At 36.8% G+C, this 13605-nt stretch overlaps 2 protein-coding genes and 1 long non-coding RNA gene across 3 annotated transcripts; 2 read left to right on the top strand and 1 right to left on the bottom strand.

The window, feature by feature from the left end:
* Positions 1 to 3409: 3409 nt before the first annotated feature.
* On the top strand, positions 3410 to 5612 carry LOC118349625 (protein FAR1-RELATED SEQUENCE 1-like). The gene is made up of 4 exons (XM_035695117.1): positions 3410 to 3478; positions 3565 to 4416; positions 4630 to 5456; positions 5603 to 5612. The coding sequence occupies exons 1-4, from the start codon at positions 3410 to 3412 to the stop codon at positions 5610 to 5612; spliced, it is 1758 nt and encodes a 585-aa protein (XP_035551010.1).
* Positions 5613 to 6191: 579 nt separating this feature from the next.
* LOC118349543 lies at positions 6192 to 6789 on the top strand. The gene is made up of 3 exons (XR_004802504.1): positions 6192 to 6222; positions 6345 to 6419; positions 6515 to 6789. It is a non-coding gene; the product is annotated as an uncharacterized LOC118349543 (long non-coding RNA).
* A 5840-nt stretch (positions 6790 to 12629) lies between these two features.
* LOC108986683 (RING-H2 finger protein ATL78-like) lies at positions 12630 to 13605 on the bottom strand. The gene has a single exon (XM_018959380.2). It carries the CDS (start codon positions 13485 to 13487, stop codon positions 12783 to 12785), a length of 705 nt encoding a protein of 234 aa, XP_018814925.2. The 5' UTR covers positions 13488 to 13605; the 3' UTR covers positions 12630 to 12782.

Consider the following 13605-nt stretch of genomic DNA (forward strand, 5'->3'; position numbering starts at 1 on the left):
AATAATTAAAAAAATACATAAAAAATAAATAAAAAAAATAAAATGTACTTTTCGTGGGTATAGTGTTACTCAAAATAGAATTGGCAACAGTCCAACGCGAAGGGAATAACTAGGAAATCGTGCCTTCTCGGTGGGAGTGACCTGGAAAAACATGCTTGCATTTTGACCTTTGGGATTTTTATCTCAAGTACGATTATAACCTACAACTATAATGCTTAATATATTTCTGTGAATTTCCGATGTAAAGTACACAACAGACTCGATAATTAAAAAGAGCAGAATTCGAGACAATAAAATAACAACCATTGTTTTACTTTCATGGGTTAATTGGCTACACTTTTTCTCCATCTCTATATTAAATTAAATAACTCATATTTATTTATTATAAAATATGATTTGTTTTTGTTTATTTTACTTATCAATATAATATGAAATGATAAAAAGCCTTATATTTTACATTAAATAGTTTTATTTATTTATTTATTTTATTTTATTTAAAATAGATAGTATCCTGTTATCATCAGACTGTCTCGTTTATTTTTATAACTATTCTCAACTCATATTATATTATCTGATTTAATCATTACAATTTTTTCAGATTTTTATACGAAATAAAATACAATTCAAAATTTTTAGATTTTAAAATAAAAATATATTTTAATAATATTTTATTTAATTTTTAATTTTAATTTCAACTCATTTAATTTTATATGCAAAAATAAATTAGGAGTAAAGTGATCAGTCATAAAGATATATGAAAAATCTCTTTCAATTTTATGATGTGAATGGTTATTGGGCATATGCTACGATGGGCTATTTGGTCTGTTCCTTTCATTTACTAGGGCTTCGTTCTTTCAATTATCGATCCACTAAGGCCTTTTAACTTAGCCTGCCTAAATCAAAACGCATGTGTGATTTTTCTTTTTAATTTTTTAAGATACCACAAGTCTTGCCAAAGCTTGCAGCTTGCCAGTAGTAGTACTACTACTTCTACCTCCCCCAAAATAGGTACAGATTTACAAGAATCGTTTTCGTAGCTAATTTTCTCGTTGGTCTATTTTTTTCAAGAGTTGCTATATATGTTTTCAAAATGTGAATGGAGATTAATTAAAGATACCAATATATTAATGCTTTGGTCAGCCTTTCATAATCTTAGAACGTTTGGAAGATGATCATAAGCCCTATCAAATCAAAATATGGATCCTTAATTGGCAAGTGCGCGCCACTACAAGAAACAATAGTATTTATGATTAATTATTTGCGATGAAAATGATTATTTACGACGAAAAAAATATTTATTTTAATAAAAAATAATTATTTTCATAAAAAATAATTATCTATAAATAAACAATTTTATTATAGATGCGAATATATACTGATGGTCCTCATGATGTGAGAATAAAAAATACCCTAGCTAGCTTTCTGCTTCCAGCTCCATGCTTATTTGATTGGACATTATATATACATACTGATCTATTGACTGGACGTACGGCGAGCATCTTTAATTTTCTATGCAATTATATCTAATTCTTTACACTTCTTCTACACACAAGCGCCGAATGCAAACGGCGAGTAAACGGCATTTTTTTAATGCCACGTCGGTAGTAAATAAATCATTAAATAAATAAAATAAATAAATAAATAAAAAGGGGGAAAACAGAACAAAACTCTGGTTTCGTTCCCGCTCGACCTCTCTCGTCTTCGGCCCGACATTTTCGAAAGCTGCTTTGGTGCTCAAAGCCAATACAGAGATCTTCGACTGGTTCTTTTGCTTCAGATCGTAAGCTTGCGTTGTCTTCGGCGTGGGTGAGCTTCGGCCTGGGTGAGCTTCGGCCTGGGTGACCTTCTTCGGCGTGGGTGAGTTTCGGCCTGAGTGAGCTTCGGCCTGGGTGAGCTTCTTCGGCCTGGGTGAGCTTCATCTTCTTGAGTTTGCTCTTACATTTTTGCTTGCAGGAGTTAAGGAAGGACATAAGTGTCTTCGGCTTCAAATCGACTGTCGAGAAAGCTCTGGGATTTCGTGGTCCAGTTGAGCTGTGAGGTGAACTGGTCCAGCACGGTGGATATCATCTGGAACGCATACAATGGTAAAGCAGCTTTTTTCTGTGTGCTTGGAAACCCAGCTCCGTGTTCATGTGTTTAGGCCGTAGAAGTTAGCAGATTCACATGAATGAAATTCATGTTTCTGTGTAAAAATAAAAAAAATAAAAAAAACACATTATATTCGAACTTGTAGTGATTTGAAATTTGAAGGTCATTCACTTTTGTTTCCCATGAATCACGGCATCTTCTGAGCCCGCTTTACAATTTTAATTAATTGCTATCTTTAACTTATGGATGCAGTTATTCGTAGTTGGTGATGTTGGTGAATCTGCATGAACTTTTCTGATAAATGAACTTGCATTAGATTTCAGGACCTGGACGAGTGGCTATGTTGTTCCTGGTTCTGTTTGTTTTGGACATGGATGGATAGAAGCTTGAATAAAGTTGCTCAATTTAAGCTTGTATCTAATTTAGTTATTTTTAGATTAGTGTTTTAGGGACTCTTTTTAAGGACTGTTGCGTTATGTTATTAAGATTAGCTTGTATCTAAAGTGCGCACACGCACACAGTGGCTATTAAATCACAACCTCGCCCTTCACCCTATTCTTCTAGTGGGGAGAAGGTGCAGTTTCAGTTAATAGCGTATGTTGGGTTATTTTTTGGGACTTTGCATAAATAAATGACATTACATGAGACATCTTCTCGAGCTTCCTATTCTCACAAGATATTAATAGTATTTCACAAGCTTACCTAATATAAGAATAAACACAAATAGATAGATAGCCATTAAGTACATATCAGGACCCCTGCAACTGAATACAGCTTTGTACTTAAGCAAAGACAAAACTTACACCATAAGTTTCTTCTAGATGCTGCATTGCCTGATCAAATTCTTGCATTCCATGATACCTTAGAAAATCTGCATCTCCCTGGGTGTAATAATCAACAAGAGCAGAGATTATACATATCAATGAATAGAATAAAAATATCTCAGGAATATTAAATGAGATGCACATTTTGTTTTTTGCAAAAAGAAGTATAAACATGTGCATAGTTTGCTGCGGAGTAATCTTTTAAGATTGCGGTGAGAAATAGACCATTCCACTTGTTTGTTCACTTAGAGTATTCTTCCCAGAGACTGACCTTTTTTTTATTGTACAATGTGTACAGGGCATTGGAAAAGGGGAAGAACACTCAAATCCGCTAACACCATCTAGCTCAAACACCCCTACCTCAGTATGTTATTTAATATTTCAAAAACTTATTGGAAATGGTCTACTTAATGGTCTACTTAATGGTCTACTTATTGGAAATGACATCTTTATGCTAGGACATCCCTCAAACGAATCATATAAACTTTCCAAATCACATGCACAGTTACTGGTCACCAGTTTTTCTGCCATATCCGGATGGCAGCCAATATCCCAGTAACATTCAGGTGGTTTTCAATGTCTTTTTGTTTGTTATGTAAGTTGGGGGTTTTTTAGAGTTTAATTGCTCTTGTTTTTATTTATTTGTAAGCAGAATGTTGGTTATCCATTTCAATATGGAATGGGAACTCTGACTCCTCACATCGCTACAAGCTCCGCAACGAGCGGAAGAGGTTGTTCAGAGAATAGTCCCGATTGTAGGGAAACTGCAGTGCCATGTACAAACTCAATTGTTGATGAAGAAAGTAAAGAGGATAGACCCAAATCACCTGAAACCGACGATTGCACTACCGGTTCACTACAATTAGTGCAAACGGATGGTGATAATATAATTGAGGAGCCAAGGTCGGGGATGGAATTCAATTCTTTTGAAGATTTACATAGTTATTATAAGGATTATGCTAAGAAATGCGGGTTTGGGGTGATGACACAAAGGAGTGAGAAGGGAGCTGATCAAAGTATCAGATATGTCACTCTTGGTTGTGCCCGTGGAGGGAAAGCCCGGATTAAGAGTTTGAACGTTGCAAAGCCACACCCGACAGGAAAGACGGATTGTAAGGCAAGGATTAATGCCTTAAAGATTGAAGGAAAGATGCGGTTAACAACAGTCCATAATACACATAATCACGGCCTCAGTCCAAAGAAATCTCGCTTCTTTCGTTGTAACAGAGAAGTGAGTGAGACTGTAAAAAGAGTCTTAGATACAAACGACTTGGCTGGGATCCGGATGAATAAGAGTTTCGGATCTCTTGTCGTTGGTGCAGGAGGTTTCGAGAACCTCCCATTTTTAGAAAAGGATTGTCGCAATTATATAGATAAGGCACGTCATCTACGACTTGGTGCAGGTGGTGCTGGAGTACTTCGAGATTATTTTTTGAGGATGCAGTACAAGAATAATGGTTTTTTTGCATTGATGGACTTAAGTGATGATGGGAGGCTAAAGAATGTTTTTTGGGCAGATCCACGCAGTAGGGCGGCCTACCAGTATTTTGGTGATGTCGTCACATTCGACACCACATACCTCACGAATAGATATGGGATGCCGTTTGCACCATTTGTTGGTGTAAACCATCACGGACAGTCCATTCTTTTGGGAGCGGGGTTGATTTCAAGTGAAGATACCAACACCTTTACATGGTTATTCCAGACCTGGTTGCAGTGTATGGATGGTATACCTCCAAAAGCTATTATTACTGATCAAGATAGAGCAATGAAAAATGCAATTGCTAAGGTCTTTCCAGAAAGTCGGCATAGATTCTGTTTATGGCATATACTGAAGAAAGTTCCCGAGAAGCTTGGGTCATATGCTGCCTACAAAAGTGGACTAAAAAGTCACCTAATGAAATGTGTGTACGACACTCAAACAGTTGAGGAGTTTGAGAAATGTTGGGATGGGTTACTTAACACATATGATTTACATGAGAATGTCTGGTTGAAAAGTTTATATGATGAGCGTCAGCATTGGGTACCAGTATTCTTAAAAGAGTACTTCTGGGCTGGAATGAGTACAACCCAGCGTAGTGAAAGTATGAATGCTTTTTTTGATGGTTATGTTCATGCGAAGACAAATTTGAAGGAGTTTGTCGACCAGTTTGACAGTGCACTGAGGAAAAAAATTGAGAATGAAAACAATGCCGACTTCCACACATTTAGCGTCACCATTCCCTGTATATCTAGATCTCCAATTGAGAAGAGATTTCAAGAGTTGTACACGAATGCTAAATTTAGGGAAGTCCAGCAGCAAGTAATGGGTGTGCTCGATATGGATCCGTGTCTACTTAGTGAGGATGGTGTAATGAAAAGATATCTGGTGGAAGATGAAGTTCGCGTTGAAGAGTTCACTAAGCTTGTTACGTATTCAGTGAACTTCAATGTGGAAGACTACGATGGAAAGTGTTCATGTGGGTTATTCGAGATGAGGGGGATACTGTGTAGGCATATTTTAGCCATCTTCAGAGCTAACGGTATAAAGTTATTGCCAGACCGGTACATTTTAGATCGATGGAGGAAGGACATTAAGAGGAGATACACGTTAATCCACAGTAGCTATGATGCTGGGAATCAGAGGCCAGATGGGAATAGATATTCAAGTTTGCTGAATATATGTTATCAGATGATAACTTATGCAGCAGGTTCCAATGAGCAGTTTGAAGATGCAAAAAAGAAGTTATATTCAATGATTGACTTGTACCGTGATAATCAACACCCCCCATCTATGACTCAAACAGGTTTGTATGCGAATATTTCTAATATATTTTTTTTTAAGTAAAGCTTGATAGTTAGTATGTCATATTTGAATTTTTGCATTTTTGTTTTTTTTTTAAGTAAAGCTTGATACGTAGTATGTCATATTTAACAGTTCTACGCCCCTGGTAGGTTCGAATGCTGGTTGTACAACACTGGACACAAATGCTGGTGGTAGTTCAAAGCCCGTACTAAGTCCAAATGTTGTGCGAGGGAAAGGAAGACCTCCATCTTTGAGGAGAGCATCTAGGATGGAGAAAGAAATGCGGAAGGTTAAAGCCAAGCAAAAAAAAGCACCAGGAACAGGGAAACGTAAACAGGTGCTTATCTCAATATTTTTAATATTAATGGTATATATTATATACATAGTTATGTATATTAGCTTTATGATATTGTGCGTTGTTGTGGTATATATTAGCGAGATGAAGGAGATACACCACTCCCGGACACGTGTAGAAATTTATTTGGCCCATAAGAAGTAGATATCACCAGTCCTAGTGAACTGCAGGTATATTAATTGTTAAATATTTTGTTATATTGTGCATTGTTGGTTGCCAATGGAAGAAGTAAATGCAAAAAAAATATATATATATAATAATAATAATATATCATTTTGTTAATCATCAACAGCATGTTCGACAGAGCTCGATTTTTAACAATAGTGGAACCCGGCCCCGGGAAACAGTGATCGGAAGTCAAGAAAGTGTAATAACCCAAAATTTTCACTTAAAAAGTTCATATTTAATACTTTTCACTTTCTAATAGTTTCTTTCTACTTGGCTGCTTACAAATCTTTACAGATACAGTTTGGGTTGGATGGATCACAACCGGTGGAGCATGGGTTGGATGGATCACAACCGGTGGAGCATGGGTTCGATGGATCACAACCTGAGAATCATGGATTGGATAGATCACAACTGGATTAATTGATATGAGCAAATGACCATTTTTGTGTAAGAGTGTGTAAATGTAGAATTAGTAAATGTTATTAGAGAAAAGTGTTGGGATATGGTGCTAATGGTAGAAGAATTAGTGAATGTTCCAGGAGTGTTCAAGTCAATGTTCCAGGAGTAGTTATGAGGACATTAGTGAATGTCATTTTGGTGATATTCTAAACATTATTGGAATTAGTGTGATATTGTAAACATTATTCTTATTTTGGTGAAATTGGAAACATTATTCTCATGTTTGTCATTGTCATATTATTTTCATTTTTGTAATATTGGAATATTGATGCTGGTTGCAGCAGTATGCTGGTTTTAGAAGTATGGTTGTTTCAGCTATTTGTTTCAGAAAATCATATCCTTCAGGTTTCTGGTTCTGACTTGATAATGGGGAAAAAATGGTCCTAAAAGAGGTTCTAGTTGCTGTGATGGTCTAACGACATGAACATCATGTTAACTTCTAGTTGATGCTGCACATATGAGATGGACCTATGATTCATTGACTGCGATGTGGATACTGAACGTGAACTGCAAGTTCTATATATGAATACTTGAATGCTGGTGCGAATTTTGCTGCAGAATAATGAGGCATGGTAATAAGTTTGTGATTAATAATTATGTTTTAGGGTTATTGGAATTTACAATATTAATCACTGCCCTTTAAGATTATAACTTCTGCTGCTTACTGTAGTGGAGATGTTTTTAGAATTTGATGTCTAGTTCAGGTATAAGTTTCTGTTTTGAACATAATGGTATAAACGAGAAATAGAAAATAGACCAACAATAACACAGAAACAGAAAACAGAAAACTGCTATTTTACTCCAATTAAGCCCGAAACAGTTCCTGTTTCTTGATGTCTGGTATAAGTTTCTGTTTTGAACATAATGGTATAAACGAGAAACAGAAAATAGACTAACAATAACACAGAAACAGAAAGCAGAAAACTGCTATTTTACTCCAATTTAAGCAAGTACTTTACAGCAAGTATTTTACAACAATTTAACCAACAGAGGCAAATCAGAATCTGAATTTACATAGCTTTATGATATCGCACTTGGACTAAACAACCAAAATGACATCTAACACTTAAATTACACCTTCAAACTAAGCAACAACAAACAACCACTACCAAGTCACTAAGCAACAACAAACAACAACTACAACAACCCAAGACAACCGGAGAAGCGTGCGTGAACGTGTTAGTCCAGCTTCTTTCTCAAAGAGCATCAACTCCTTCTTCAAAAATTCCTCATCTCGACCATCTTGCACCATCTCTCTCTTCTCAATCTCATCCTCCCTCTTACGGAGCTCAATCTCCCTCTTCTTAATATCGCGAAGTCTCTCATCGACCTCTTTCTCCTTCCTTAATAGTTCATTTTTTCTTTCTTGTAATTCCAGCTGCATGTATTGATCACCATCTGCCCATTTGAAAAACTTGCAATAAGGTAATCCCTTGCAAACATATATAAAAAAATGTTAGATGTTTTTAATATTAATCAATTTATTAAACATATATAAACATGTTACCTTCGTGTTGTAATTTGGACACCCAAAGAATGGTCGTCTTGGATTTCTGGGAGTATTTGAGTATCTCAATGTAGCTTGAAGATCGCAAAAGCACAATGGTTGACAAGTACGATTACCAGAGGATGAAGAAGACATAGTTGATGAGGACATTCTAACATAAACCATAAGCACAGTGGAAAGGCACACATATCAAAAGATACATATTTCTGAAAGCATCATAACCTAAGTACTATTGAGCCACCACCAATGTCACTGGATTTACATGAGAAAGTTCAGTTCTGATTAAACTTCACAGTCCCAGCCTGCCTGCTCTGCTTATACTTAGACTACCATAGCATTAGAAGGACAACAAAAGGTAACTACATACTTGTTACCTTAGTCTAATGAACAAGTACTTTAGTCTGCCCCATTAGGCAGAGTAGTCTCTTACTTACAATAGTCACTTTAAACAAAAAATAACTTCATTACAATAGTCTCATACTTGTTCAAATACAATAAACTCGGAAACTAGGTCAAACAATAAATCCACATTAATCCAGGCCATGAGAAATTCGAGAACAATAACTAAATAAATAAATTCAATCTCCCTATATTACTTCTGACCTAGCAATTACCATACCATAGGAACAAAAACAATAAACTGTGATTAACTCATACTTGTTCAATATTTTTTTTTTTTATAAGTAATCTCATACTTGTTCAATATTACCTCTCAATAAATCACCTTACCTCTCAATATTATCTCATACTTGTTGAAAAACAATAAACTAAAGAACAACTTCACAGAGTAAATCCACAATCTGCCCCATCAAAAATTCAACAACAAATAATAAATTCAAGTGTAGAAATTTTACCTCTGACCTAACAATTACCATTATTCTTATCATAATCTCATACTTGTTCAAAAACAATAAACTAAAGAACAACTTCACAGAGTAAATCCACAATCTGCCCCATCAAAAATTCGACAACAAATAATAAATTCAAGCGTCTAATTTTACCTCTGACCTAACAATTACCATAGGAATATCATAATCTCATACTTGTTCAAATAAACTAAAGAACAACTTCACAGAGTAAATCCACAATCTGCCCCATCAAAGATTCGACAACAAATAATAAATTCAATCTCAATATTACCTCTGACCTAACAATATTATCGGAAGGGTTAGGTTTCGAGATGAACAGGAAGGGGCGAGCTAGGATTAGGGTTTCGGGATGAACGGGATTGGGGCGGGCTAGGGCTAGGGTTTCGGGATGAGCTTCATCTTCGGTGGGTTAGGGTTTGGGTTTGGGGATGAGAATGATTGGGTCGGGTTAGGGTTAGGGTTAGGGTTAGGGTTTGGGGATGAGAATGATTTGGGGCGGGTTAGGGTTAGGGTTTGGGGATGAGAATGATTTGGGGCGGGTTAGGGTTTGAGATAGGGAAACTGACCAACACGAACCTTCCTTTAGATCTTCAGAAGATGCTTTCGACGAGAGGCCGTGGTGGAAAGGAATCTGCGGGAGATGAACCCTAACCCGCCGCTGAGTCCCAGAGGGGGAGGGACGCTGAGTCCAGGCTGCTGCTTCGCGTCGACGGAGTCGAGGAAGGAAGGTTCGTGCGGAAGAAAGACAGATTCTCGGGAGGGATTTGAGGGAAACTGAGACTTTCTTTCTCTCTGCGAACGAGAGAAGAGATGGAAACTGGGGAGGAAAATGAAGGAAGGTTCGTGAGGAGTCGGGACACTGAGGCGAGTAAAATGATGTGGGTGATTGTTGATAAAAAACAAAACGGTTCGTTTTGTTTTTTAATGCCACGTAAGCCGCGTTTGCTCGCCGACTGCATGAGGCGCTTGCAAGAAGCTTTTCTCAATTCTTTAACAGCTCCCATCCGAGGCTCATTTGGGTTTCTATATATGCAATTATACCTCCTTTGCAAAGGATTTTGATATTTGAGATACCTATATATATATAATATGCATGCATGGTTGCGTGCGTAGGCTATATATATACTCGCGATTGCTTGAAATGGCGTTGTTCCAAAGATTTCGTACTGGACGATCGACTTGAATTCTAGGAGATTAGATTAATTACATACGAGTAATTTTATGTATAATTGTGAAGTATATAAATTCTGCGTAATCATTTTGAAAAAGAATAAAATTTATTATTAAAAAATTATATTTTCTCATGTGAATTGTATATTTTATTTATTTTTTTCAAAACGATTACGTGACGGTTGTACAATTCACAATTATAAATTACTTTTCTCCTTACATATATAGTGCCTTCATGATCAAGATGATCCAATCACATGTACACACTTGACAAATACTAATTATATTAAGAACTCACCTTAACTAATATTCTTGTTTTGATTCAAAATTCACATCATCTCATTATTATAATTTTTTTAATTTTAAAATAATAATAATATTAAAAATAATATTATAATAATATTTTATTTATTAATTTAAAATCATCTCAACTAATCTCAAATATTTCTAAATACAGACAAGATCGATTATCGTATAAAGGTACGTGCGCGCGTAATCATGACCTTGCGCACTCTAAATGTTGTGCATAAAGCACTAATTAGCAATTTTAAAATTATTTCCGATATATAAAAAGAAAGGACGATACTTAATTGGTTGAAAGGACGATACTTAATTGGTTTGTGACTAAGCTGATTGGCCGCCCACTTGCAGACTGCAGGGAGGTACTGCGCGCGCGTGCATGCAAGTGATCTACCCTCTCTTCAGAGATGTGGAGTGTTTCAACAAAGCCTTGTTGGCCAAGTAGGGTTGGTGATTTTTACATAACCCCAACAGTTTAACTGCTCACATTTACAAACAAAAATATTTTAGGAGGTCTTCTCCGTTGGAGGCTAAGTTGGGCTTTAGTCCCTCGTCAATATGGAGGAGTGTGTAGAAGGCAACATATCTGTTAAAAATGGGAACTGAGATGAGGATGGAGAATGGAAAAAATATAAAAATATGGGGGCATAAATGACTTTCTCCACCTTCTTCTTTTTGTGTATAGTTACATGTGTCGGTTGTAGATGAGGAGGCTAAGGTTGGGGGATCTCATGATACAACATAATAGAGGGGAGTGGAAAGAGGATTTTATTACAAACATCTTTAATAAAGAAGAGGCTGAGCAGATTTTCAGTATGGTTCTGAGTAAAATGAATGCAGAAGACAAAATGGTGTGGGGGCCTTCCCATAAGGGTTTGTTTTCTGTAAAAAGTGCCTACTACTTGGAGGTAGAGACGAAAAGATCCATCAATGGGGAAACCTCAAAAGAAAAAGAAGCAGATAAAAGATGAATTGGTATATGGGAGCTGAACATTTCAGAAAAAGTGAAATTATTCTTATGGAAGGTAGGGAATAATTATCTAGCCACAAGGAAAAAATTACACTCAAAGAAGCTAGTGGATAGTGATCTATGTCCAATTTGTAAAAAGGAGGGAGAGGATGTCATGCATGTTTTATGGAAGTGCATCGCAACAAACGATGTATGGCTTGAGTCACTGAACAGAATCCAAAAATGGGGTACTGATGAAGATGATATACTGGATCTTTGGGAAAAACTTATGATGAAGTTTTCAAAAGAAGAAATAACAACTGTGGTGAGGGGACTGTGGATAAGAAGAAACCAATTTATCTTTGAAGACACGTTTAAGAAACCTGGACAAGTTTGCAAGGGAAGAGGTGAGAGAGTTTCAAATGGCTCAAAGCTTGATAAGCAGAAAACAACCTATTGAAGTTGTTTCAAGGCAATTGAAATGGAAGAAGCTGATGGAGAATTGTGTGAAAGCCAATTGGGATGATGCTGCCATTGATCACAAGGAAAAGAAGATGGGTATTGGGATAGTTATAAGGGATGAGAATGGGGAAGTTTTGGCAGCTATATGTGGTCAAAGAAGGCAAGTACAGCAAGCAGCAATAGCATAAAACTATGCCCTTTGGAGAGCTATGGAAGTTTGCAGAGACCTCAATTTCTGTAGAGTAGTTTTTGAAAGTGATGCTCAGACCATTGTCAATGCTGTTAATGAAGAAAATGAAGATCAATTTCCAGACTATGAGAATGTTATAGAAGATGCAAAGAAGATGTTAAAGAGTTGGATAGATTGGAAAGTGCAATTTGTGCATAGGAACTCTAACGAGGTAGCTCACATACTTGCTAAGAATGCTTTACACTTAGATTCAGAACAAATTTGGATAGAAGAATTTCCTGATTGTATTATTCAAGTAATTTTAGAGAAGGATATAAGATGTATTGATAACAATCATTATTAATGAATACAGAAGATATGTTTTTGCATTAAAAAAGAAAAAAATTTTGGTTTCATTTATTGAAGTGACCCTTAAACAAATTATTCATTACTATTTTCAATTTAGTGTAGTAATTTGTACTTATTTAGAGAGAATTAATTAGTACTACTGCAGATCATGATCACAAGTTGCAATTGTATTCTGTACAAATTTACATGAAGCTGGCTGTAACCAGAGAAATGGATACCTTTCTACTTTGTAGTGCTAACTATTACGCAAATTAATTAAGGCTAAACTACTACAGCTTCCATATCATATATACGGATGAAGAATATGCCTAAGTACTGCATCCCCTATAAGTATTAATCAAACCTTCAGGTTCCAGTACTGCTGCGATGCTTACAGCGACTTCTTCCACTGTTGGGGGCTGTTCCGATGAGCTTGCCTGGCTGCGGCCGGCGAACTTTTCGCATGTTATCTCGATAAGGCAGTGTCTGCATTTTGGGCACGAGAAGTGCGAACTTAGCCATTTATCGATGCACCGGACATGAAAACCGTGGCTGCACTTGGGCAGAAGGCGCACACGCTCGCCTGCTGCGAACTCTGTTAGGCATATTGCACAGTCGGAGTCCAAGCCCGGTAGGTTCAGCTCAGGCGAAAAGATTACCGTTGGGAAAGACTTGACGGCCTTTCTCTTCAGCCCAGTAATGGCCTTCCGATCCGAGGCATTTCCAGTACTACCGGACTCGAAGCTGGCTACCAGATTTGAGCACTTTAAGGCACACCTGATTATAGAATTCAACCCCAAAGAGCAAATCAGGGCGCACAAGAGGACTGAGAGGACCATGACAACATTTGCATCGAAACTGTTGTCACCCGCGTTGGTTTCTAGCGACTCGTGGCCATTTCCAGTGGCAGGAGGAGTTGCCATAGTCGGTGGCTGGTAAAACTTGTAGGGTAGGAGCAATCTCCTCGAGTAAAAGTCTCCTGCAAAATCAGCTTGGAGCAGCTCACAATTAGGTGAGGAAGTAGAAGCAGACATGTTTGTAGCTCGATCGTGTTTGGTTTGATCTCAAGTCTAGGTTTATGTGGGAGATAGATAACATATATGTAGGAAAAGATATAAGGATTGAATTTGCTTTTTGCTCGGTTTTAACGTT

This window comes from Juglans regia, chromosome 10 (genome assembly GCF_001411555.2).
Source record: "Juglans regia cultivar Chandler chromosome 10, Walnut 2.0, whole genome shotgun sequence".
Classification (NCBI taxonomy): domain Eukaryota; kingdom Viridiplantae; phylum Streptophyta; class Magnoliopsida; order Fagales; family Juglandaceae; genus Juglans; species Juglans regia.